Raw genomic sequence first — 23,285 nt, 5'->3', positions numbered from 1 at the left:
ACATAACCCAGCCCATTATTTAAAACGTGTCTAAATTAATATAAAAAAATCTACAATTATTTAAAAAATTGTCCCCACGAACACTGACCTTCCTACATGATTTTATGTGGCAGCATCACGTCCCTTCCTTCAGAGACAGACTCATTGGATGACTAATCACGCAATTCTGCGTAACGGGCAGCAAGTGGAGTTGCTGCCAAAACAACACAGCCTCCTTCTCAGATGTAGGCAAGGTGAACATGGTCAGTTCCGGCCACACCGGTCACTTCTGTCACACTCTGAGAAGTCTGTGGAGCATCCATCACTGTCAGCTAATCACCTCAGAATGAGTGCCCGGCAGGGCCGGTGCTACCCACTCAGTAGCTCCTGCAAAGCAGGGAGGTGCCATGCTGAAAAGGCGCTGTCTCCCTCCCTGCTCTGCTAAAGCTACCTCAGCCCTCACTGTCACTGCCTCCTACACGCCGCCCATGGGCGGGCGGCAGTATAAAGATTTGCTCCCTGCACTGCGAGTGCACACAGCCTGCATACCGCCCACAGTGCCTGTCTGAGCGGCCCGCAGTATGGAGAAGCTGAGCAGCTCCCTGCACTGCACACACACTGTCCTCCTCCTGAGACCTGCCCCTCTTCCTCACGGACACTTTCGCTGAGGCATGAAGCACTGTCTGTGAATGCCTGGATGACATATCATGTCCAGATCCGCCCTCTACCCATTGCTCCCTGCGCCTGTCAGCTGTCAATCAAATGACGAACAGGCAGCAGCACCGCCTCCCCTTTCTTCCCTCTTCTCAGTGTGCTGTGCCAGTCCTCAACACTCTGGCCCCTCTATCTCCTCCCCTCTTCTTCCAACTCCTCCTTCTCTCCCCTCCTTTACCCCTCAGTCACGAGAGGGGTGTAATGGCGTCCTCAGCGGCCTACCTACGCAGATAGAAGAGGAGGGATTGCACAAGAGTTAAACAGCAAAATAACAGTGAGTCTTGTATTCAACGTTTATAACAATTTTTTTATAATTGTAGATTTTTTTTATATTAATTTTAACACTTTTTAAATAATGGGCGGGGTTATGTGCCTAATAATGGTCATACACGCTGCAATAGCAGCGTGCAATGCGATTTGCTCTGCACAGGGCATCGCATCGCACAGTACAAAAAGTATGTGCTGCACACACTTTTTCTACTGCTTTCGGATTGCATTGCACACACATTGCATGCATGCTGTGCGATGTAGCCCATAACGTATGCGATTCTCGCAGCGTGTATGGGCACCATTAGTGCCTGCAACATTTTGCGGACACAGCACTGAGATGGTGTATGCATACATGTACATGCACCCGAGATCCTCCATAGGATTGCATGTTGCATACGCTCCCACAATCGGGCTGCAGCTTGTTGCATTGGCAATGTGAAAGGGTGCAAAATTTATGGTTTGCAGGAGGGCGACAGACATCCTAGCACCGGCCCTGGTGCCTGGGAGAACTTACGCAAGTTCTGACTGACTACTCTATTTCCATAGCTTAAGCTTATTCAGAAAGCATAGCTTTGGTAACTGACAAACGTCTATCAGTACTTCCATAAACTACTGAGATCGCATCGCATGGATTGCATGGCACTAAAACGGGATATGCAATTTCATTGCGCAAGCCTACGTATGTTAATTGGGAGCCCGGGTAGTACATACCGTATATACTCGAGTATAAGTCGACCCGATTATAAGCCAAGGCACCTAATTTTACCACAAAAACATGGGAAAACTTATTGACCCGAGTATAAGCCTAGGGTGGGAAATGCAGCAGCTACGGGTACATTTTCCTATATAATAATACCAGGACACCACAGGCTGCTCCCCCTGCATAGGATACCACAGACTGCTCCCCCTGCAGAGGACACCACAAGCGGCTCCCCCTGCATAGGACACCACAGACTGCTCCCCCTGCATAGGACACCACAGGCTGCTCCCCCTGCACAGGATACCACAGGCTGCTCACACTGCACAGGACACCACGGGCTGCTCTCCCTGCACTGCAACTGAATTTGAGAGTTAAAGTACATTCCCTAGAAAATAGTGAAATCACTAATAGCATATGTCTGAGGGGGGAAAGCAGCCGCCGCTGACCTCCTCCAGTGTCCGATCCACTGGAGGGGTTGCGTGCGGCTGACCTTCTCCAGGGGATTGGGGGTGTGCCGCTGACCACTGCTCCATGGGGGGTGGGGGGTGCGCGGCGGCCCCCGCCGCTGCTGACCTGCTCCTGCTTCTGGCCGTCCCACTCCACTGCGCTGCCCGGCTTCACTCTACAGCGGCCAGGCCTCCTGCACTAGACATGTCCTCAGTGCAGGAGGCTGGCGGCCATGTTGCCGTGGCCGCGCCTATGTAAACAGCCACTGACTCAAGTATAAGCCGAGGTGGGCTTTTTCACCCCAAAAAAAGGCTGAAAACTCGGCTTATACTTGAGTATATACGGTAAGTACCGTAAATTCAGCTACAGATGTCAATACTGTTAAACTATCTAATTTGTATTCCTTTTGCACAAAAAAATTAAGAATGGCAGGCTGCCATGTACACGATACAGTTATTGTTGTTACATACTGTAATTTACAAAGAACTGGTTTTTTTCGCAGTACAAGATGTATTTGGTTATACATGTGATTGGTATAGATTGCTACTGTATAAACATGGAATCCATGGTAGATATTGCTAATGCTGGAGAACAAAGGACAACCACTGCCATGCAAAAAGTAAGTTTCTGATCATACTGTACATTACAACACTCTTTGGTCCTGTAGCTCTTGCCCTCTCTCACCCCTTCCGCCGCCAACTTGTGTTGAATTACATTCATTGCTTCCGCCGGGGAGTGTCATGGAGGACGTGAGTGCCGGAGGAGGGGAGCGCTGGTGCCGGGGACACCAACATGGAGGCGAGTGCCAGAGAAGGGAAAGCATGGCGCCGGGGACATCGTTGACCGTAAGTATAATGCACTACACACATATTAGTAGGGCGCCCAGCTACGCTACGCTGACAGCGTAGCCCAAGGTATGTTGTCAGCGTAGCATAGCCAGGCGCCCTGCTAATACACAAGTACCCAATCCTTGATTAAGTACACAATGTAGGGATAAACACCCAATAGGGTGAACATAGTCATTTCACAGCATTTCTTCACTCACTAATGTGACCATGCACGGAGTGGCTGGGGGAGGTGTTTTTCTACAGACATACTGTATACAGTAAACAGTGGGCTCAATGGGAATTAATACTAATGAGTGATCATGGGGGAAGGTGCAGAAACATGTATTGACTTTCAAACTCTACAACAGTATATTGCAGTGTCTTCTGTAGATTGGGAACAATATCATAAATAGTACATACTAAATACAGTATCTGTATAAACTTAAAACACTGTACTATACAATATACAGTCAAGTAGGAGACATGCCCAGTAGATTGCGCTGTTTTCATGGCGAAGTACAGCATAATGATAAGACACCTCCGTAAATAATATACCATGTAAAAGTTTCCAGCATTAGTAAAGGTTAGCATGGATTCCATATTTATACAGTAGCAATCTGTACCAAATACATGTATAACTGATCATATCTCCTCCTGCAAATTTAATCCAAAAACTCTTTCTGTAAAGTAAGTACTCTTTCCCTAAATTAAGGACTTTTACCTGAAGTGGAAAATTTACTCTTGCAAAAAAAAAAAAACGTTCTTTGTAACTTACAGTATGTAACCACAATAACTGTATCATGTACATTGTAGCCTGCCATTGTTAATTTTTTTGTGCAAAAGGAATTTGCAAAGCACCAAATTACTTTATTGATTAAAAAATAAAAATAGTACATTTAAAAAAAAAAAAAAATTGTACCCCACTGTGGATCGAACCAGTATTGCTGCTAACAGTATAACTGTGTCTTTAACCGCTAGGCCACAGAAACCTGTGATTTCAGTTGCTACATTGGTGTAGAATATACAGTTAAGTATGAGACATGCCCAGTAGATTGCGCTGTTTTCATGGCGCAGTACAGCATAATGATAGACACCTCCGTAAATAATATACCATGTGAAAGTTTCCAGCATTAGTAAAGGTTAGCATGGATTCCATATAGAAATCTGTACCAACAAAATGTATAACCAAACAGATCTGCTTTAATTTAATTCAAGTACTCTTTCTCTAAAGTAAGTACTTTTCCCCTAAAGTAATGACAAAATCTGAAGTGGGAAGTTGGACAAAATCTGTAGTGGGAAGTTGCGTGGCAGCCTGACATTTCGTTTTGTAGAAGACAGATTTTTTTTTCTTTTATAAAGTGAAGAATGTTGATTGGCCAGCTTCTCACAGATCAATGTCAACTCCAACATCATTGTATTCAGCACCGAAGTCTTAACGTGGAACATTTGTCACCCAGTTGTTAAACTATGTATTACATGGTGTGGGGCATAACGCAGGCCATAACGCAATCTACAACTCGCAACTCAGAGGCTTAAAAAGCGCGTTGTGAGCCACGATGTGTGAGGCCACATCTGTATCTACTAAAATCTGGTGTGGGATTTCTCTCTTTTTGTTAAAAAAGGATTATGAATTCCCCTGACGTTTAGAGAACCTAATTTAGTGCCATAATGTAGTAAAGAAAGGGTAAATATTCGAAAAGTCCTGATCTCGTTCACATCTGGAGGGGAGGGGGGGAGGAGGATACATAAGGAATACATAAGACAAATAAAGACAGTTATTCTAACATATAACAATGCAGCCCAAATCAACATTAAAGTCAAAGATGACTTCCAATCTAAACTAAATAGGAGTCCTTAAGGGACTACCAAACTAAAAGTTAAGCTATTAACCAAACCCGGCAGACTACGTCCGACCGCCTCAGCCCTTTCAAAAGGGAAATGTTTAGTATTAAGCTTCACATATGACATAACTTTTTTTTTTTCAACTAAATGGAGAATATTCCTTAGACAAAGTATATTAACGATTATTGTCTACAATCATAAGAATTATATCAAGTAAAGAATATCCCCAGAAAATTCAACTGTAAAAGAGTCACTTATTATAATGATCCAAAAGGTACAAGAGAGTTCTCGAGAGAAAGGGGGATCAAATATTAAGAAGTTCAAGATGGAGCACCGCACATCCCAGCACCATGTAGATGTGCCAAACAGCAAGATGTAGCCATTATGGAGTGTTACAGACCTCATCCGTTCGTAGACCCGGAGCTGTCGGTAATATCTTCTTCTCCGTGACGTTGTCTTTCAGTCGCAAGGAAGGCTTCTGCCTCTGTTGTTGAAATCTTTATAACCCGAGCCTGAAAAAACTTTATTTATCTTTTACGAGAGCTGAGCAGACTTGAGTAAAGGAGCGCCTGGCTTTAGACAAGGCAAGTGAAAAGTCTTGAAAAATACGTAATGTGTGGCCCTACCATAGAATAGGGTTAATTTTCCTTGAAGCACTCCATAGGACTTGGCGATGTAAAAAGTTGAGGACTTTAAAAATGACCATCCTAGGGCGAGTCTGGTTTTGCGGGTTGATGCGTCCCATTCTGTGCACCCTTTCAATAACTATGTCTGCACACTGAGGTGATACATTTAATAGTGAAGGGAGGGTGTTTCTAACAAAATGGTCAAGTTTTTGCCCTTTGAAGTTTTCAGGAAGGCCAGTCAGTCTAAGGTTGTATTGCCTAGCCCTATTTTCTGCGTTTTCCAGAGATATTTATTCTCCTGCTCTAGCCTGCGGACAGATTTTCTAAGAGCAGTAAGCACTTCCATGTTGTTCCCAACATGGAGTTCTACGGTGTCCAGCCGGGTAGTGAGGGAGCCTAGCTGCGTAGTAATGTCAGCAACAGCTCTCTGAAGGATAGGCTGAATCGCTGCCTGTATGAGCGCTGTTAGGTCTTTGCTCGATTAGAAGGGAATACCTGGTGGAAGCTGTGTCTCTTTAGCAGGTGAGAGATCCTAATGGTTTTTTTCGAGGCGGGGGTGCCGTGGGTGTTGTCGGCGTCCTGCGCCATACTGTGTTCGCTTTACCTCTTATCCTGCCTCTGTTGTTGCGGTGCAGGGAGAGATTTCGTAGCAGTAGCGGGACCCAGGTATTTCTCCATGTCTGCGGGGACACAGCGCAGGGATCTTGAACGATGTCTCCTTGAAGGGATCAGTTTGATTGATTTATGGGCTGAGGCGGGCAGCGGAGCAGTGAAGAGACACTGCTTATCCCTTCATGCCGGAAGCGGAAGTCCTCAGTACATTAAGGTAAGCATAAATAACACATACAATGTTATTCTTGTGCAAACCATTTCTTTTTTACTTTACTTTAGTAAAACAAGGTGAAATGACACCTTTATTTGCTTTATAACCATAATGCACAAAATATTGCTGCTTTTTGAGCAGAACTCTTCTTTAAAACTATTTTTTGTTTGTGAAAATAAGCTGAACTGTCAGCCTTTAAGTTATAACTTTTCAAACATACTGAACATAAAAGCTCACTATAAATACCCCAAAAAAGATGGCAACCTACATTACTGCCTCTGGAGCAAGTCATTGCCCGAAAGTGTACAAAAGATGTTACACGTAATGAAAGTGCCAAAAGTACACAAATGTCACACGTAATGAAAGTGCAAATCGTATACATTTTCTTAAAAACATTTAAAATGTTAACTTCTACCACCATCCATATTTGAAAACCCATGCAGTTCCTGTTCCCTTTCGTGGGTATTGCTGTCTGCTGTAGTGCTTCTAGCACAGTGTGGTCTGTATATCAGCACTGAAATGCAATTCAGACCTGTGCTACAAGCACTACAGCTGACAGCGATACCCGCTAAGGGAACAGGAACTGCATGGGTTTTCAAAGATGGATGGTGGTAGAGTAAATACTAGCGCTGTTTTTAGGGTAAAAACACTTTTTATAGGTTTAAAATATTGGTACTCTTTACCTAGAACGGCGCCCATCGCGACCATCGTATGCACTAAAAAACGGGTGCGATGCGATGCCCGCGATTTCCCATAGGGATTAATGTTAAAAGTGAGATTGGACGCGATTTTAGTGTTCAATGCCTCAATGCCCGCGATTTTTCCATAGGAAACAATGTTAAATGGGCCACAGAGCCCAAATAGTCACCCTAAAGTCTAAATGGCCCACCCCACGATCAACGTCAACCCGAAGCGTGGCGAGCGCTGCGAGCCCGCGAGGGGCGGCGGTACGCGTCCTCCGACCTTTTCATACCCCCACTATCCACGTCGGCGTGGAGTTGAGAATAGAAAAGTGTGGCGAGCGCAGCGAGCCCCGCGAGGGGACGCGGATACCTTCACAGGTAAACGCGTCCCTTTGCGGGCTTCACAGGTATCCGCGTCCCCTCGCCACGCTTCGGGCTCGGTGGCTCGCTGCGCTCGCCACACTATTCTATTCTCAACTCCACGCCGACGTGGATAGTGGGGGTATGAAAAGGTCGGAGGACGCGTACCGCAGCGCTCGCCACGCTTCGGGTTCACGTTGATCGTGGGGTGGCGTTAAAAATTGTGGGGGCCATTTAAGACTTCAGGGGGACTATTAGGGCTCTGTGGCCCATTTAACATTGTTTCCTATGTAAAAATCGCGGGCATTGAGGCATTTAACAGTAAAATCGCGTCCAATCTCACTTTTAACATTGATCCCTATGGGAAAATCACGGGCATCGCGTCGCACCCGTTTTTTATGTGCATGCGATGGCCGCGATTTTTTACCCCCAACGCCCGCGATGCCAATCGCGGGCGCCGTTCTAGGTAAAGAGTACCAAAATATTCTCAGGGTCATCATTGCCTTCCTGCAAGGCATTATACATAGCACCTGAAGAGGTAGAGGGTTAGGTGATTGTAGGTTGATTCTGGACCTTCCCGGAGGCCAACACTGTGCAAGGATGGTAAGTGGGTGGGGTATTAATGTGGGATGGGGCTGTGACTATTCCTGCACTGGCCTGGTATGTCCTACCAGGTTCATGCTGGTCTGGCCCGGTGCCCATCACTATGCGGGGATGGTAAGTGGGTGGCATATTGCTAATGTTGCTTTCCCACTGCCTAAACGTGTAAAGACCAGGTATTTGTAAACGGGTCTTTAAATGGGTAAGAGCTATAAAGACCCTTTCCCACTGCAGCTATTAAACAGTAATTTGCCATTTAAATGGCGTATTTGTCACATTCACATATACCCATTTAAGCAACCCATTTAAACCCATAGTAAACATGGGCTGTCATATAGAATGGACTTTTCTGCCCCCACAGGCCCACACTGATGATGTTTTGATGGAACAAATGGAGGGGGTGGGGAGTGGTCTGATCACTGTTGCAATAATGGCAGACAGAGCACATGTCTCTGCGGATTTCCTGCCTGATTTTCTTCCACGTCCTCATTCTGAGTTTCAGGGATCACTTCAGGGGTCTGCGGTCGCAGCATGTCCTCATTAAACAGGGGTGTGGATGTTGTGGACTGGGCTAGTTCCACAGGTGGGGTTAATGTTTGTTCTGCACACGACTGTGCAGCTTCATGATGACTTTCAGCTGCTGCCAGGCTAGATGATAATGCTACTGGATTAGCAAGTGCAGAATGCCCGAAAACCACCATGCATTGGTTGAAGTACAACCACTCCCTACGTGCAGAACCGCTTCGGTTCCGGTTCAGGTCTAGTACATTGTGGAATAAGCATTTCAATGCCTTCAGCTTATTTATAATTTGCGTAGTGGTTCTTATAAATCCTGATGCTGTTATCATATTGCTGATATTACGGTATTTTGCAGCATCCTTTACCGTACTGGTCATCTGACATATGGGGTGACATTCTATGTGCTGCGATTTGCTTTTTTTTGCGTTAATTAGTCAAAAAAATGGCGATATCGCATTTGTCCTTCAAAACGCATATTTAATAGGATGCGCTAAGGGACAGAAATCGCATATTATGTGCCGAGGTCGTCGCCGGGGACCAGGTGAGTAGGATTTCCTTCCTTAGGTACCCCTGGGGACTACCTCGGATCCTGGACCCCGGATTTTTCAGCCCAGGAGCCCCGGACCAGCCCCGGAACCAGGACCAAGGCCCCGGAACCGGACTCTTCTGCCCTGGAGCCCGGATCCAGGGACCGACCTACGGGCTCAAGGTAGGTAAGTATCAGTGTGTGTGTGTGTGTTATGTGTGTATTAAACCTTTATTTTTTAGGGTGTCAGTGTGTTTTCTTTAACTATTTTTTGTACTGTAGAACTACAAGTGCCAGCGGGCCCTTTAATGCCCCGCATGCTGGGACTTGTGGTTCTCCAAGTCCCAGCATGCGGGGTAGGCTTGCTGGGACTCATAGTTCGCCAGTAGAAAACAATCGTTTTTCTTCTTTTTTTTTTACACAATCCATCAGCCCAATGCCCACCGCTCAGGGGCATCGGGGACAGCCCCGGACTATCAGCATGGGCTGGTAAGTCCTGGAGGGGGGGGACCCCTTCATTGGGGGGGTCCCCACTTCCCCAGGACCCCTGCCCATGCTGACCAGCCAGGGGGTTAATGCTTTGGCCGCGGGACCTTATATAATAAGTGTCCCCCGGCTGTGGCATTACCCTGCTGGCTGGTTGGGTCCGGTGCTGGTTCTTAAAATACGGGGGACCCCTAGTCATTTTGTCCCCCGTATTTTGGGAACCAGCGCCGGACCTTAAGCCTGGTGCTGGTTTCATGAAATCAAGGGGACCCCTATTTGTCGGGGACCCTGATTTTATGTCACCAGCACCGGCTCAATGAGCCCGGGGCTGGTAATGCTCGGGCGGGGGACCCCGCGCTCGTTTTTTTTTTTTTACTTTGCGCTTTCCTGCAAACGTGCGATTTTCAGACATGAAAATCGCACATTTTCAGGACTAAAGACATCGCACATTTTCAGGACTAAAGACATCGCACCACTTCGCCCTTTTCAGCCTCCAAATCGCATCACATTAAATATGCGAATTATGACTGAAAAGTGCGATTTGAAAAAGTGCGATTTGCGGCGATGTGGTGCGCTAAAAAAACATGCGCATTTATCTCAAAGCATGAATGTCACCCCATGATTTCTTCTTCCCCACGAATTGGAAGGAGTTCCCTGATCTCCTCCTCTGTCTAACTGGGCATGGTAGCAGAATGTAAACAGCAGTACAGCACATAAACGTTTTAGCTCTTCTCTGTCTGTCAGCTGTGATTACTTCCTGGATGTGGTGACTGTACAGACATCACAAGCAGGAAGCCAATCATGTTCTTAACCTTTATTATTATTACTAAATACCATTTAAGACCCTTTCCCACTGGCAAAAAAATGGCTCTTAAATGGGTAAAACTCTGCTTTTTACCCATTTTAAAAAAATGGTATTTTAAACGTGTACAGCAACCTGGAGCATTCCCACTGCAGCTCTCCCCATTTAAAAAGGCAAAAAAAAAATGGCAAATTCCCATTTAAGAGCTGCAGTGGGAAAGGGGTATATGAGATGGTGCTGTGACCATTCCTGCAATTGGCCTGGTATGTCCTACCAGGTTCATGCTGGTCTGGCCCGGTGCCCATCACTATGCGGGGATGGTAAGTGGGTGGCATATTACTATGAGATGGTGCTGTGACCATTCCTTCACAAGTGGGTGTTAGGGTTAAATATGGTGTTGTGTGCCCTATAACAGGCTGAGGGAAAGGCTCCTATATAATGATTGTTGCAGGCTTGAGGCATTTGTTCCTGCCACTGTAAAGTAAATCATACACCAGTCTTTCAAATTCCACCTGTTGTTCCCGATCCAAGCTTGTAAAGCACTCCCAATGCAGGTGGCAAAATTATCAAAGTAATCTGGTCTTTTGAGCAGAACAAAATCCTTAGTTGGGTTTCTGTGAGGTTGTGTGTTGGGACGAATCACCCTTGCTTCTAGTGTTGGAGGCGAGGACAGGGGATGTGTGGGCAGGGGTGGTAAGGTCAGGGGGGTGCCTTGTTCCAAATCTGGTGTGGAAGCCTGTGGAGAGTAGAAAAATGCATTATATTAATGTTGTTTTTTTTATAGTTCCCTTCAAGCACTGAAGACTGGAAGTCAATTGTCAATGAATTTGATCGCCATTGGAACTTTCCAAACTGCGGGGGAGCAATTGACGGAAAGCACAAACAGATCTCACCACCAGCAAACTCAGGATCCATTTACTACAACTACAAAGTATACTTTAGTATCGTACGCATGGCGGTGGTAAATGCCAATTACGAATTTATCTTTGTTGATGTGGGTAAAAATGGATGCTCATCAGATGGTGGCTCATTCAAAAATTCCACTTTTTATGAGTGCATGATTTCCAATAGGTTAAAGTTGCCGACTGTGCCCAATACTAAGCAAGGGTTAAACTTTGTGTTCGTTGCCAATGAAGCGTTTGCACTTCATGAGCATCTCATGAAGCCATACGCCCAAAGGGGGCCGACACCACAGCAGCGCATTTACATGGCGTGTTGTTGACAACACGTTTGGAATACTCAGCAACCACTACTGTGTATTACACACTGCAATTAACCTGAGGATTGATAAAATTGACTGGGTTGTGCTGGCATGTTGTGTGTTGTATAACTATTTACGACGCAAAGCAATGCAGCTACAAACATTAGGCACCGGTATGTCAGAAGACCCAAATCTACCACAGGAGGTGGTAGATATTGTGTCTGTAGGAGCACCTGCACTCCATGATACAGAAAGTGGTACAGGACCAATATCTGGCCTACTTTAATGGTGATGGTGCAGTGCCGTGGCAGGAGGAGTGCCTGCGATAATGCTATGTGTACAATTGGAGACATTGTGTTTTATGTACTTGACCAAGTCACTTGAAGAATTCTCGCCAACATCCTCTATGTCCTCTGTTGGCACCTCCGCTACCAACAGTGATCGCGATGGCCGTTCAGGATCCTGTTCCAGAATGAATTTCAGCAGGTCGTAATACCATGAAGTGGTCTGGTACATGTCCTGTGCCCCAGCACCAGAAGCCCGTGATTTCAGAATTTTTTTGTCCTCCTTTAAAAAAAAAATGTCCGCACATTCTGTATCTTCCGTCAGATTCAAATTTGGCATGCTTCCTCGTAATATTGCAGGCTGTACCTCACGAGCGAGAAAAAAGGAGATTTTTGTTGGTCGCACAAGACACAATATGGTGGACCCCCTGGAGTGATTTGTAAGAACACAATATGGTCTTTCACTTAATTGGGGGTGTGCTACCAACGGACATATGGGTAATGAGGATTCAAAAAGGAGAGAAAAGAGATGTCCTTTGTGGGTGCACCAAAAAGATAGTAAAACTTAACCTTTAATAATGATTAATCTAAGAACTGCGAGATAAAAATACAAACATATAGCAACAAACAAAGGTGGGGTTCATACAATTTTAAAACCAGGTGGCGGGCAGATGTGGCAGAAACTTTATTCAAATGTCAATGTGTTGGACAGAACAGTGTGTTTGCCTGGTCTGCACAGAAAAGAGAATCTCTTCTGTCAGTTCAGGATACTTATATGAAAGCGGGTTTATACGGAACCTCTTTATAATTGTGCTTTCCTAGACGCTTGCTCATGTAATAAATGAGTAGGGTTGAGGAGCCCATAAACAGGGTGTAGGCGTTACTACAGGATCAGCACACACTGCAATGATTGAACAGTGTGTGTGTGTGTCAATGCACTTATGACTCCAATGAAGGAGGATCCTTGAACGCCGTAGCCCCCTTTGGAGTATGCGTACTGAGCCGGTGCTGCTTCCCCCCAGCTGTAGGAGGCGGGTTGCCTAGACTACAGGGGTACACTATCAAGCGTGGAGACGCTCCGTGGTCTGATAGTGTAAATTCCCAATGGTGGGGATTGCCACAACTGTAGGAGGCGGGTTGTCTGGAATACAGGGGTACACTATCGAGCGTGGAGACGCTCCGTGATCTAATAGTGTGTATTCCCAATAGTGGGGATTACGTGGCTGCACTGCTGGGGTGACGAGTAACGCAAGTCCAATGGAGCCGCCTCCAATTGGACTAATATACTCAAACGTGAGCTCCTTAAAAAAGGCTCTAGCGTCAGATCACTGTCTGGATACAGAATCAAAATACATTAGTAAGAAAAATAATAAAGACTGCCTACATCTGCCCACACACCGCTTACTAATGTATTTTGATTCTGTATCCAGACAGTGATCTGACGCTAGAGCCTTTTTTAAGGCGCTCACGTTTGAGTATATTAGTCCAATTGGAGGCGGCTCCATTGGACTTGCGTTACTGGTCACCCCAGCAGTGCAGCCACGTAATCCCCACCATTGGGAATACACACTATTAGATCACGGAGCGTCTCCACGCTCGATAGTGTACCCCTGTATTCCAGACAACCCGCCTCCTACAGTTGTGGCACGTCCGTGGCAATCCCCACCATTGGGAATTTACACTATCAGACCACGGAGCGTCTCCACGCTTGATAGTGTACCCCTGTAGTCTAGGCAACCTGCCTCCTACAGCTGGGGGGAAGCAGCACCGGCTCAGTACGCATACTCCAAAGGGGGCTACGGCGTTCAAGGATCCTCCTTCATTGGAGTCATAAGTGCATTGACACACACACACACTGTCCAATCATTGCAGTGTGTGCTGATCTTGTAGTAACGCCTACACCCTGTTTATGAGCTCCTCAACCCTACTCATTTATTACATGAGCAAGTGTCTAGGAAAGCACAATTATAAAGAGGTTCCGTATAAACCCGCTTTCATATAAGTATCCTGAACTGACAGAAGAGATTCTCTTTTCTGTGCAGACCAGGCAAACACACTGTTCTGTCCAACACATTGACATTTGAATAAAGTTTCTGCCACATCTGCCCGCCACCTGGTTTTAAAATTGTATGAACCCCACCTTTGTTTGTTGCTATATGTTTGTATTTTTATCTCGCAGTTCTTAGATTAATCATTATTAAAGGTTAATTTTTACTATCTTTTTGGTGCACCCACAAAGGATATCTCTTTTCTCTCCTTTTTGAATCCTCTGTACCTCACGAGCTGCTGTATGGTCAGGTCCTTTTTCTGTTTGTTGGCATACTCTTGGGATTTCACCTTCCCCAGGCACTCATGTTCTTGGTAAATACTAAAGAATCCTGTGAGGAACTCGCTCTCCCGGTCACTGGTCATATCTCTGTAAAAACAAAAAACTTATGGTTACGGTTTATGTTTATGCATAAAATTAATGTTTACGTGTTTTTTTTTCCACCAAAATTAGTTTTAATAAAAACCAAATTATATTTCTTGTTTTTTCTCTAAAATTACTTTGAATTATTGTATGCAAAGATGGTGTGCATTGATATGCTATGGGGGACATATAGTGTGCCGACACATGGGATGCAATGCATAAAGCATGGTGGTCAGTGTCTGCAGCAAAATGCATCCATGCTATGGGGGACATAGTGTGCCGACACATGGGGGGCAATGCATAAAGCATTGTGGGCAGGGTGGGCAGTGTACAAAAGTGGAAGAAAGGAAGCAAATGTAGTCCCACTGCACAAAAAAGGAAGGAAGGATTGCATGCCATTATTGTATGGCATGCAATGCGATGAGATATCGGTTCTGATGGAACCTAGAATAATGGCATTTAATGGTAAAATTACATATCATTTATTTTGGCCCCCCACGTCATCCCGAAGCGTGACGAGCGTAGCGAACCCCGAGCGGGGCGGCGGTATGCGTCCGACCGACCTTTTCATACCCCCACTATCCATGTCGGCGTGGAGTTGATTCGATATAGTGTGGCAAGCGCAGCGAGCCACCGAGCCCGAAGCGTGGTGAGCGGACGCGTAATACATGTAACATAATACATGTCCGCTCGCCACACTTCGGGCTCGGTGGCTCGCTGTGCTCACCACACTATATAAAATCAACTCCACGCCGACGTGGATAGTGGGGGTATGAAAAGGTCGGTCAGAAGTGTACCACTGCGCTCGCCACGATTCGGGATCACGTCGATACTGGGGGGGGGGGGGGCATTAATAAATGACATTATATGTAATTTAATGCTATGGTACATTAAATGCCATTATAAGCGTCAAAATCGCATCGCATGCCATACCATTACAGCATGCAATGCGATGCAATTTCACTACGTTTGCGTACGTAGTAAATTCGGGCGCCGTGATAATACACATGTACCGCAACTATTGACCAGTGAGCATGCTATGGGGGACACAGTGTGCCGACACATGGGGGGCAATGCATAAAGCATGGTGGGCAGTGTACAAAGGTGGAAGAAAGGAAGCAAAGGAAGGAAGCGAATGTAGTCCCACTGCACAAAAAAAGGAAGGAAGGATCGCATGCCATAATTGTATGGCATGCGATGCAATGAGATATCAGTTCTGATGGAACCTAGAATAATGGCATTTAATGGTAATGACATGTCATTTATTTTGGCCCCCCACGTCATCCCGAAGTGTGGCGAGCGTAGCAAACCCCGCGCGGGTCAGTGGTACGCGTCTGACCGACCTTTCATACCCCCACTATCCACTTCGGCGTGGAGTTGATTCAATATAGATTCAAGCGCAGTGAGCCACCGAGCCCCGAGAGGGGACGCGTAATACATGTAACATAATACACGTCCGCTCGCCACGCTTCGGGCTCGGTGGCTCGCCACACTATATAAAATCAACTCAACGCCGACGTGGATAGTGGGGGTATGAAAAGGTTGGCTGGACGTGTACCGCTGCGCTCGCCACGCTTCGGGATCACGTCGATACTGGGGGGGGGGGGGGGGGGGGCATTAATAAATTACATTATATGTAATTTAATGCTATGGTACATTAAATGCCATTATAAGCGTCAAAATCGCATCACATCGCATGCCAAACCATAACAGCATGAAATGTGATGCGATTTCACTACGTTTGCGTACGTAGTACATTCGGGCGCCGTGATAATACACAAGTACCACAACTATTGACCAGTGTGCCTTACATCAGTAGTAGGGAAATTGATGGAAACGCTCTTAAAACAAACAAACAATTCTTAAACTGTGGCAGCCGCCGGAGCGTGGGACGGCTGCCGCAGATGAACTGGTAAGTTTTTTTTATTATTTATGGCCCGCAAGGCATTTTTCGCCTATACAAATGGCCCTGGTCCCCAAAAAGGTTCCCCAGCCCTGGTATAGGTCATTGGTACGACCTCATCTAGAGTACTATGTTCATTTCTGGAGGCCATATCTCCAGAAGGATATAAATACACTAGGTGATTCATCGCGCCCTACGGGAGCTCTTTACACCGGCGTAAGGGGCTGTGACTCCTTAATTTGTGAACGTTTGTATTGTGTGAAATATGGTTAGAATTGTATGAAAGATAAATAGAGAGCATAGGATTTGGAAGGGGGTGTGTATTGTTTTGTTTAATTAAAAAGCGGTTACAGAATAAGATGTACATTGATAGTGTGGAGGGTACAGTGACATTCGTGGGTGTGTGTGTGTGTGTGTGTGTGTGTGTGTGCGTGCGTGTTGTTGAGGTGTGTGCAATAGTATAGTATGAGTCAGCGGCTCCTGCAGTGCGGCAGCCAGGGCCAGATTTCCCACCTAGGGGCAGCACCTGCTTGTGGCGGTACAGGATCCCCCATTGTCACGGGGGTACTTGAAATGCGGGAGCGGGGTCGTGGGGGTCCGCTGGTGGGTGGAATTGCTGGAAGGGGGTCAGGGGGGGTCTGCAAATTGTGGGAGGGAGGGGGTGTGCGGGGATATGCGATTAGCGGGAGGGGGTCCGCAATCCGTGGGAGGGGAAACGGGGGGGGGGGGCTTGAATCACGGGAAGGGGGGTCCGCATGTTGCGGGAGGGGGGTTGTCGGGGTCAGTGAATTGCGGGAGGGGGGTTGTGGAGTTCCGTGAATCACGGGAGGGGCACAGGGGGTGCCGTGAATCAAGGGAGGGGGGGCGCAGAGGGATGGCGCGGGGGTCCGTGAGTCGCGGGAGGGGGCATGAATTGCGGGAGAGGGGGTCGTGGGGGTCTGCAAATCGCAGGAGGGGGGTGCGGTGGGTGCCGTGAATTGCGTGAGGGGGGGGTGTGAATCGCGGGAGGGGGTCTGCAAATTGCGGGAGGGGGGCACTACGGGGGGTTCTGTGAATCGCGGGAGGGGGCGGGGTCCGCAAATCGCACGGGGGGGGGGGCTAGAATTGTGGGAAGGGGGGGTCGCAAATCGCAGGAGGGGGGGTGCCGTGAATCGCGGGAGGGGGTCCCGCGAATCGCAAGAGGGGGGTCGCGGGGGTCCCGCGAATCGCGGGGGGGGGTCGTGGGGGGGGGGTGCAGGAGTAATGGTGGATGGTGGCTGTGGAGTAATGGTGAATGGTGGGCGTGTACTGTAGCCCTGGCTGGGCAGGGGGAGGTGATGTCAAGGGGGTGGAACTTTATACACATGATAACGTTATACACATAAATCAATGGTCTTTTCCCTGGGGGGGCGAGTTTGTGTATCCTGCTGGGCGGGAACGTTAGCTACACAGGGGATGAGTGACAGATCTGGCTAAATATATGAGATTAGAGACTGTACAAAGAAGGGCAACTAAATGGTGCATGGCCTACATCACAAAATGTACCAGGAAAGACTAAAAGATCTTAATATGTATACTTTGGAGCAGAGAAGGGAAAGGGGGGACATGATAGAAACTTTCAAATATATCAAGGGCTTTAACAAGGTACAGGTAGGAGACATTCTTCACAGGAAGAGGAGCAGCAGAACAAGAGGACATGCACTGAAACTAGAGGGAGGAAGATTCAGGGGAAATTTGAGGAAGAATTACTTCACAGAAAGAGTAGTAGATAAGTGGAATAGCCTCCCATCAGAGGTGGTAGAGGCAAATACAGTAGTACTATTTAAACATGCTTGGGATAGGCATAGATATCCTTACAAAAAAATAAGGATCAGATATGTTTTTAGGTAACATGTTTAAAAAAGGGACAGACTAGATGGGCCAAGTGGTTCTTATCTGCCGTCAAATTCTATGTTTCTATAAAGTGCATGCATGCTATGGGGGACATAAAGTGTGCTGACAAATGGGGGGCAATGCATAAATTAGCGAACACTCCAGCTGTTGCTGAACTACACATTCCAGCATACTATTTGGCCTGCTAAAAGTAATGCAGGGCACGCTGGGATTTGTAGTTCTGCAACAGCTGCAGCTGTATAAATGATGGTGGGCAGTGTCTGCTAAATGCTACACATGCTCGCACATGCTATAGGGGACATTTGCAGACACTATTATGATTATAGGAGACACTGATGCTGCCCAGTGTCTGCTGCAAAGTTATATACATTGGTGGACAGCAGCAATAGAAGCAAAATGTACTTACATGCTGCTTTTGTAAACAGGTTCACGGTTTCCTGCCTCTTCTGCTTTCCTCTCCATGCAGCCTGGGACAGAATAAGGAAATGGCGGAGGGGAGTGGTTAGCCAGTTGTCAGCCAATCCAAATCGCTAGCAATTGGTCGCTGATCTTTCTGCATGCAGAAACCCAGAATGAAAGAACGGCCCGACAATTGTTTATGTGTGTACCTAGCTTAAGCTCATTAAGATGTTTGGGATGTAACATAGCAGGGGGAAAAAAATACTAAAGAAAAAAAAGGAAAGCAGCGCTGATGGAATTAAATATGCATGAAATTTAATGAAATTAAAACATATTAAAATCACATATAAACATAAATTAAAATAATTAAATGGACCCAAGTTGAATAGTCACCAATTAATGAAGAAAGGTAAGTCCTGCTCTGATCTTGGTATAGGGATTGTTTGGGGAGTCCGTATTAGCCAATGATGGTATCCTGTAGATTTTTGAAAATGGACTCGACCGATGGCACAGATGGAAATTAGACCGATGGCACAGATGGAAATTAGCCCAATCGGGAGTCCTCACTACTGTGAGTGACAGGTATCCAATTTTTGATGGCAAGAGACTTCCAGGGATGATGGTAGAAGAGACGATCAGATGAAATAAGCAGGTGGGGCAAGTCCTTAGATGTTTGTAGGTGACTCCTGGGGAACAGAGTTGGGTCCACTGGGTGCGGGGGTGGCGTGGGGGTGCATTTAACATTGTAAGCACCCATTAGGGTGCTCAAAAGCACCCTTTAGGGTGCTTATATGAGTTTTAATCGCAAAGGGGGTCAAAATCGCGTCGCATCGCATCCCATCCGGTACATGGCATGCGATGCGTTCATCGTGCGATGTACATCGGGGCCCCGCTATAATACACAAGTACCGAGGATGATTTAGAATAAAATAAATTATTGCAGAGTTTACAAGACATGATCAAAAAGAAGCTCTAGGACACTGGCGCATTGGATTACCCTGTGTATAAAGTGTAAGAAATAGTTACAGGAACCTTTAAGATTTTCACGATATGACTGCAAAATCTAGAGGGTGGCTAGCCAATTCTCTGGGCACCGGCTCGGTAAACCGGATAGATTTAGATGGAGAGTATGGGGAGAATCTAGGCGCCTTACAGTAGTATGGTGATTCTTATGAGAATAATTTAGACATATACTGTATACAGAGATATTAAGGTAAAAATAAAGAGAGTAAAATTGTATATAGTAAAATTACAAGGTAGAGCAACTTATCACATAAAAAAAGAATAAATATAACAATTCTAAGTTGATCTGGATGGGTGGTGGGGGTGGGGGAAAGGGAGGAAGACAACGGGGGAATAGGTGGGAGATGACAAGCACAATATTACATATACAAAGACATAGAAGGATGTATATTGGAAAGAGGTATATATATTTTGAGAGCTGTAGTTAGTACATAGCTAGATAAGAGGTAAAATATAATTTCTTGTTAAAAAAACGGAAGTCCTTTTCCTTGGTTGGAAACCAGGAGGTAGAGCAGTAGTCTCTGGGCTCAGTGGCAGGAAGGATTAGAAGGTGGTCCCGACACGTTTCGTCCACTCATGGACTTCAAGAGGAGCAGAATATATATATATATATATATATATATATATATATATATATATATATATATATATATATATATATATATATATATATATATATATATATATATATATATATATATATATATATATATCTATCTATCTATCTATCTATCTATCTATCAGCATGCAGGTGGGTGGCACTCCAAAACAAACTCCAATTCAGGTAAACCGACGTTTCAAATGTATTGTGACATTTTTCATACACACACACAAACACACACACACACACACACACACACACTAGTAAGCCTGCCCAAAGCTAATGCTTCAAAAGCTAGTAGTATAGTTTCACTTGCTGCCAACAGATGGCAGTGTTTCGGAGACACACAGACACTAGACTATATAAAATTTGCTAGGTGCCAAGTGTGCATGTATTTTTAATGCAATTTAAAAAGAACAAAAACACAAACTGTTTTAACATTCAAAACATACAGTATGTAACATTAAAAAGCAAAAACATACCATAGGTTTAAAGAACTCCGTAAGAACAGCGATAACTAAAAAAGTTACAAGCATGTTTTGAAAGTGAAGAAGCAAGGAGTGTCAGCGCTGGCTATACCAATAAATGGATCAGACGGTGCTCAAAGGTATAAACAAATTTAATAATACATTAAAATATACAATATGAAAATAAAAATAATAATAATTAAAAAGGGTGTGAATCAATAGACTGCGTGTCCAATAAATTCTTTAAAAAGGAATATTTAGGTAAGTTGGCACTTAATAACTGACATGAATGTTACCATCCTGGGTGGTCTGGTTTGTAGATGGATCCAGACTGGTGATTGAATGTGTCCTTAGTTGTACTGTATATCTTTCTACCCCCTGGGGTCTGACAACCCCGTGTCAGCTGCTGATTGGTTGCGCACCACGCACACACACTCCATGTTTTGAAAGTGCTTAAAGATCCTCCCATACCAGCATGCGTCTTTGCACATTGTTTAATACAAGTGCAGCAACACAAAGACAACTTTTCTAAATGAGAGGCAGGGCAGTTGTCTGTGTGCCTGCTGCCCCTGAACTCGATGAATAGTAGTATGACAATTAAAGTGGTTTACAACAATATATTTGCAGACTAAATGAACTGGCAAACAACAAAATAAAAATAAATTTTTACTTCAGAAAATATTAAACAAAAGAGTTAACTAAAAAAATGGGAAATAAAAACTGGAGTACCTGGAGGAAACTCCACATAGATGTGGGAAACCAATCAAAGATCTCAGCACTGATGCCGCTCTGCCCATTGCAATAATGTCTTATTTTAGCATTCCTAGTACAGATCTTTAATTAGTACATACATACATATCTGATTGGCACAGTCATCATTTTGTTTACAAAATATTTCTGGTCATCTACTTTTTAGTCAGTGAGGCAGACAGCAGCACTGAAAACAAAACAATTTTACTTGTTGACCCTTAGCACTGATCTATCATAGATCACTTGTCTATGAGATCAGCCATCTTGTCCAATATGAATTAAACGCCATGAACCACATATCTTCGTCACCAGTCCTAGAATGAATGACAGGTAGCAAAGCCTTGTTGCACCTTTCCCTGAGTACAGTATACCACCACCCAACATTATCTCCCTGCAGTTGGAATCAACCCACAGTCTTCACTATGTGCCTGGCTTTGGCAAATTATAGTCATGGGCGGAAAACAAGTTAGTGGTCATTTGAACTGCTTGGTTGAATCTCGTGATTCTCTCTGCTCATATATAGAAGAAGGTCACAAGGAAATTGTGGTTTGTCATAGCCAAAGGCATTTGTGACTGGTTTGATATCTCTGGGTGCTTCCTGCTTAGCATTTTCCTGCAATTCCTCTGATTTAGAAGTAACACTAGAATCATTGTTATTGCTACTATTTGTACGGAAATATTTGTTACTGCTAGACTCTTCCTCTGCATTTCCATCCTGGCCTTCATCCGATATATGTTCAGTTTCTGTTAGTGAGCTTTGGTACCCAGGTTCAACACTCTCTTCTGAAACGGAGTTGGGCGACACATTTATATCCACATTTTCCTTTCCCTCCCATTGTATTTTTTCCTCAGGCGATTCAGGTGGCGATACAGAAACATGGTTATATTTTGTCCTTGGCTCTGAGAACATAATACGGGGAGCCATGCTTCTTACTATAGTCCTCTGCAAAATGCAAGAAGCAATAAAGTATTAGCAGAATTGAGAAATCAAAAACAGAATCCCTTACAAAAAAATCCTTTCAATCTAAAAAAGACTGCTCGGTATTACTTTTCAGGTGTATTCAAAGTAGACACCATTACAGTATGTGTCTATACAATCATTTATAGAGATACAGCTATAGGGTGGTATTCAATAACCGCCACTATTTCCAACAGGGGAAATCGCAGCGGCCGTCTATTCAATGCTGTAGTTTGACAGCATTGAAGGTGGATTCCAACAAAACAGGTCTGACTTTAAAACCAGTCAGATCTGTTTTGTTGAAAAAGGCAGTTGATTCTCTAGTGCAAGGCCGGATCTTGACAATCCACGGCGGTTTTTGCAGAGATGCCCCCTTTTTTGAATGTGGACATGGAATTCCGCTTGTCGCTATACTGACAAGCCAGGCAGAAATGGGCTAGGATTCCGACTGTTGGAAAGTTCTGACAGTCAAAATCCAGGATTAAATATCCTCCTTAGCCTCAAACATCCGGCATCAATATGCTACATAGCGTGAAATGTCTATGGTTAGAGAGTCACAAGGTTTCGTGGAAGTCTGCTAGCGTTGGAAGTCTTTTTGCCAAAATGCATATAAAAGTAACAGGACAATACAGCTAGTATGCACCACCAGATGGTAATAATTTTATAAAGGACATTGTATATCGTGTGTGACTGAGTCCGAATATGGAGGACAAAAGTTGTGGCTGAAAAAAAGTTGGAAAAAAGTTGTGGCTGATTAATTGTAGCACTTCATATACAAAAACAGAGACTCTGTTGCACACACATATAAAAGTGTTGTATACGAAATTACTCACCAGCATCTCCTGGTGCACCTTAGCTGCATCTTATTGTTGGGACTAATAAGTATTTTAGGCAAAAAGACACAAATTCTCACAGGACCTGGCATGCCAAGAGGGTCTGTTTGGCACAACAATGATGTTTGAGGACACAACTGTAATCCCAGAATTTAGCACCACATAAGAATAATTGGCAGACATCTTTCTCCTATTTTGTCAACTATAAAAAGGCATATTTCCTCAGAAGCTACTGTACAACCCCATTTTTCTTCCTCTATATTTGCAATTAAGAGCAGCACTATATATTTAGCATGTGCAAAAGAAACACTAAATAAATTACTAAGCAAATTTTCAGGACAGTATCATACCTGCACTATATATTCATTTGGTAAAAGCTT

At 44.9% G+C, this 23,285-nt stretch overlaps 1 protein-coding gene across 1 annotated transcript in view; it reads right to left on the bottom strand.

Annotated features, from left to right (window-relative positions):
- Window positions 1-20,276: 20,276 nt before the first annotated feature.
- Window positions 20,277-23,285, bottom strand: part of IFNGR1 (interferon gamma receptor 1) — a 49,573-nt gene continuing 46,564 nt past the window's right edge. Inside the window, exon 7 of the mRNA XM_083176615.1 lies at window positions 20,277-22,057. Within this exon, the coding sequence (XP_083032741.1) occupies window positions 21,581-22,057 (477 nt within the window). The 3' untranslated portion in view covers window positions 20,277-21,580. The remainder of the gene's footprint in view (window positions 22,058-23,285) is intronic.

Source organism: Crinia signifera, chromosome 3 (genome assembly GCF_055691185.1).
Source record: "Crinia signifera chromosome 3, ASM5569118v1, whole genome shotgun sequence".
Lineage (NCBI taxonomy): Eukaryota > Metazoa > Chordata > Amphibia > Anura > Myobatrachidae > Crinia > Crinia signifera.
This window is presented reverse-complemented; position numbering and strand designations above follow the sequence as displayed.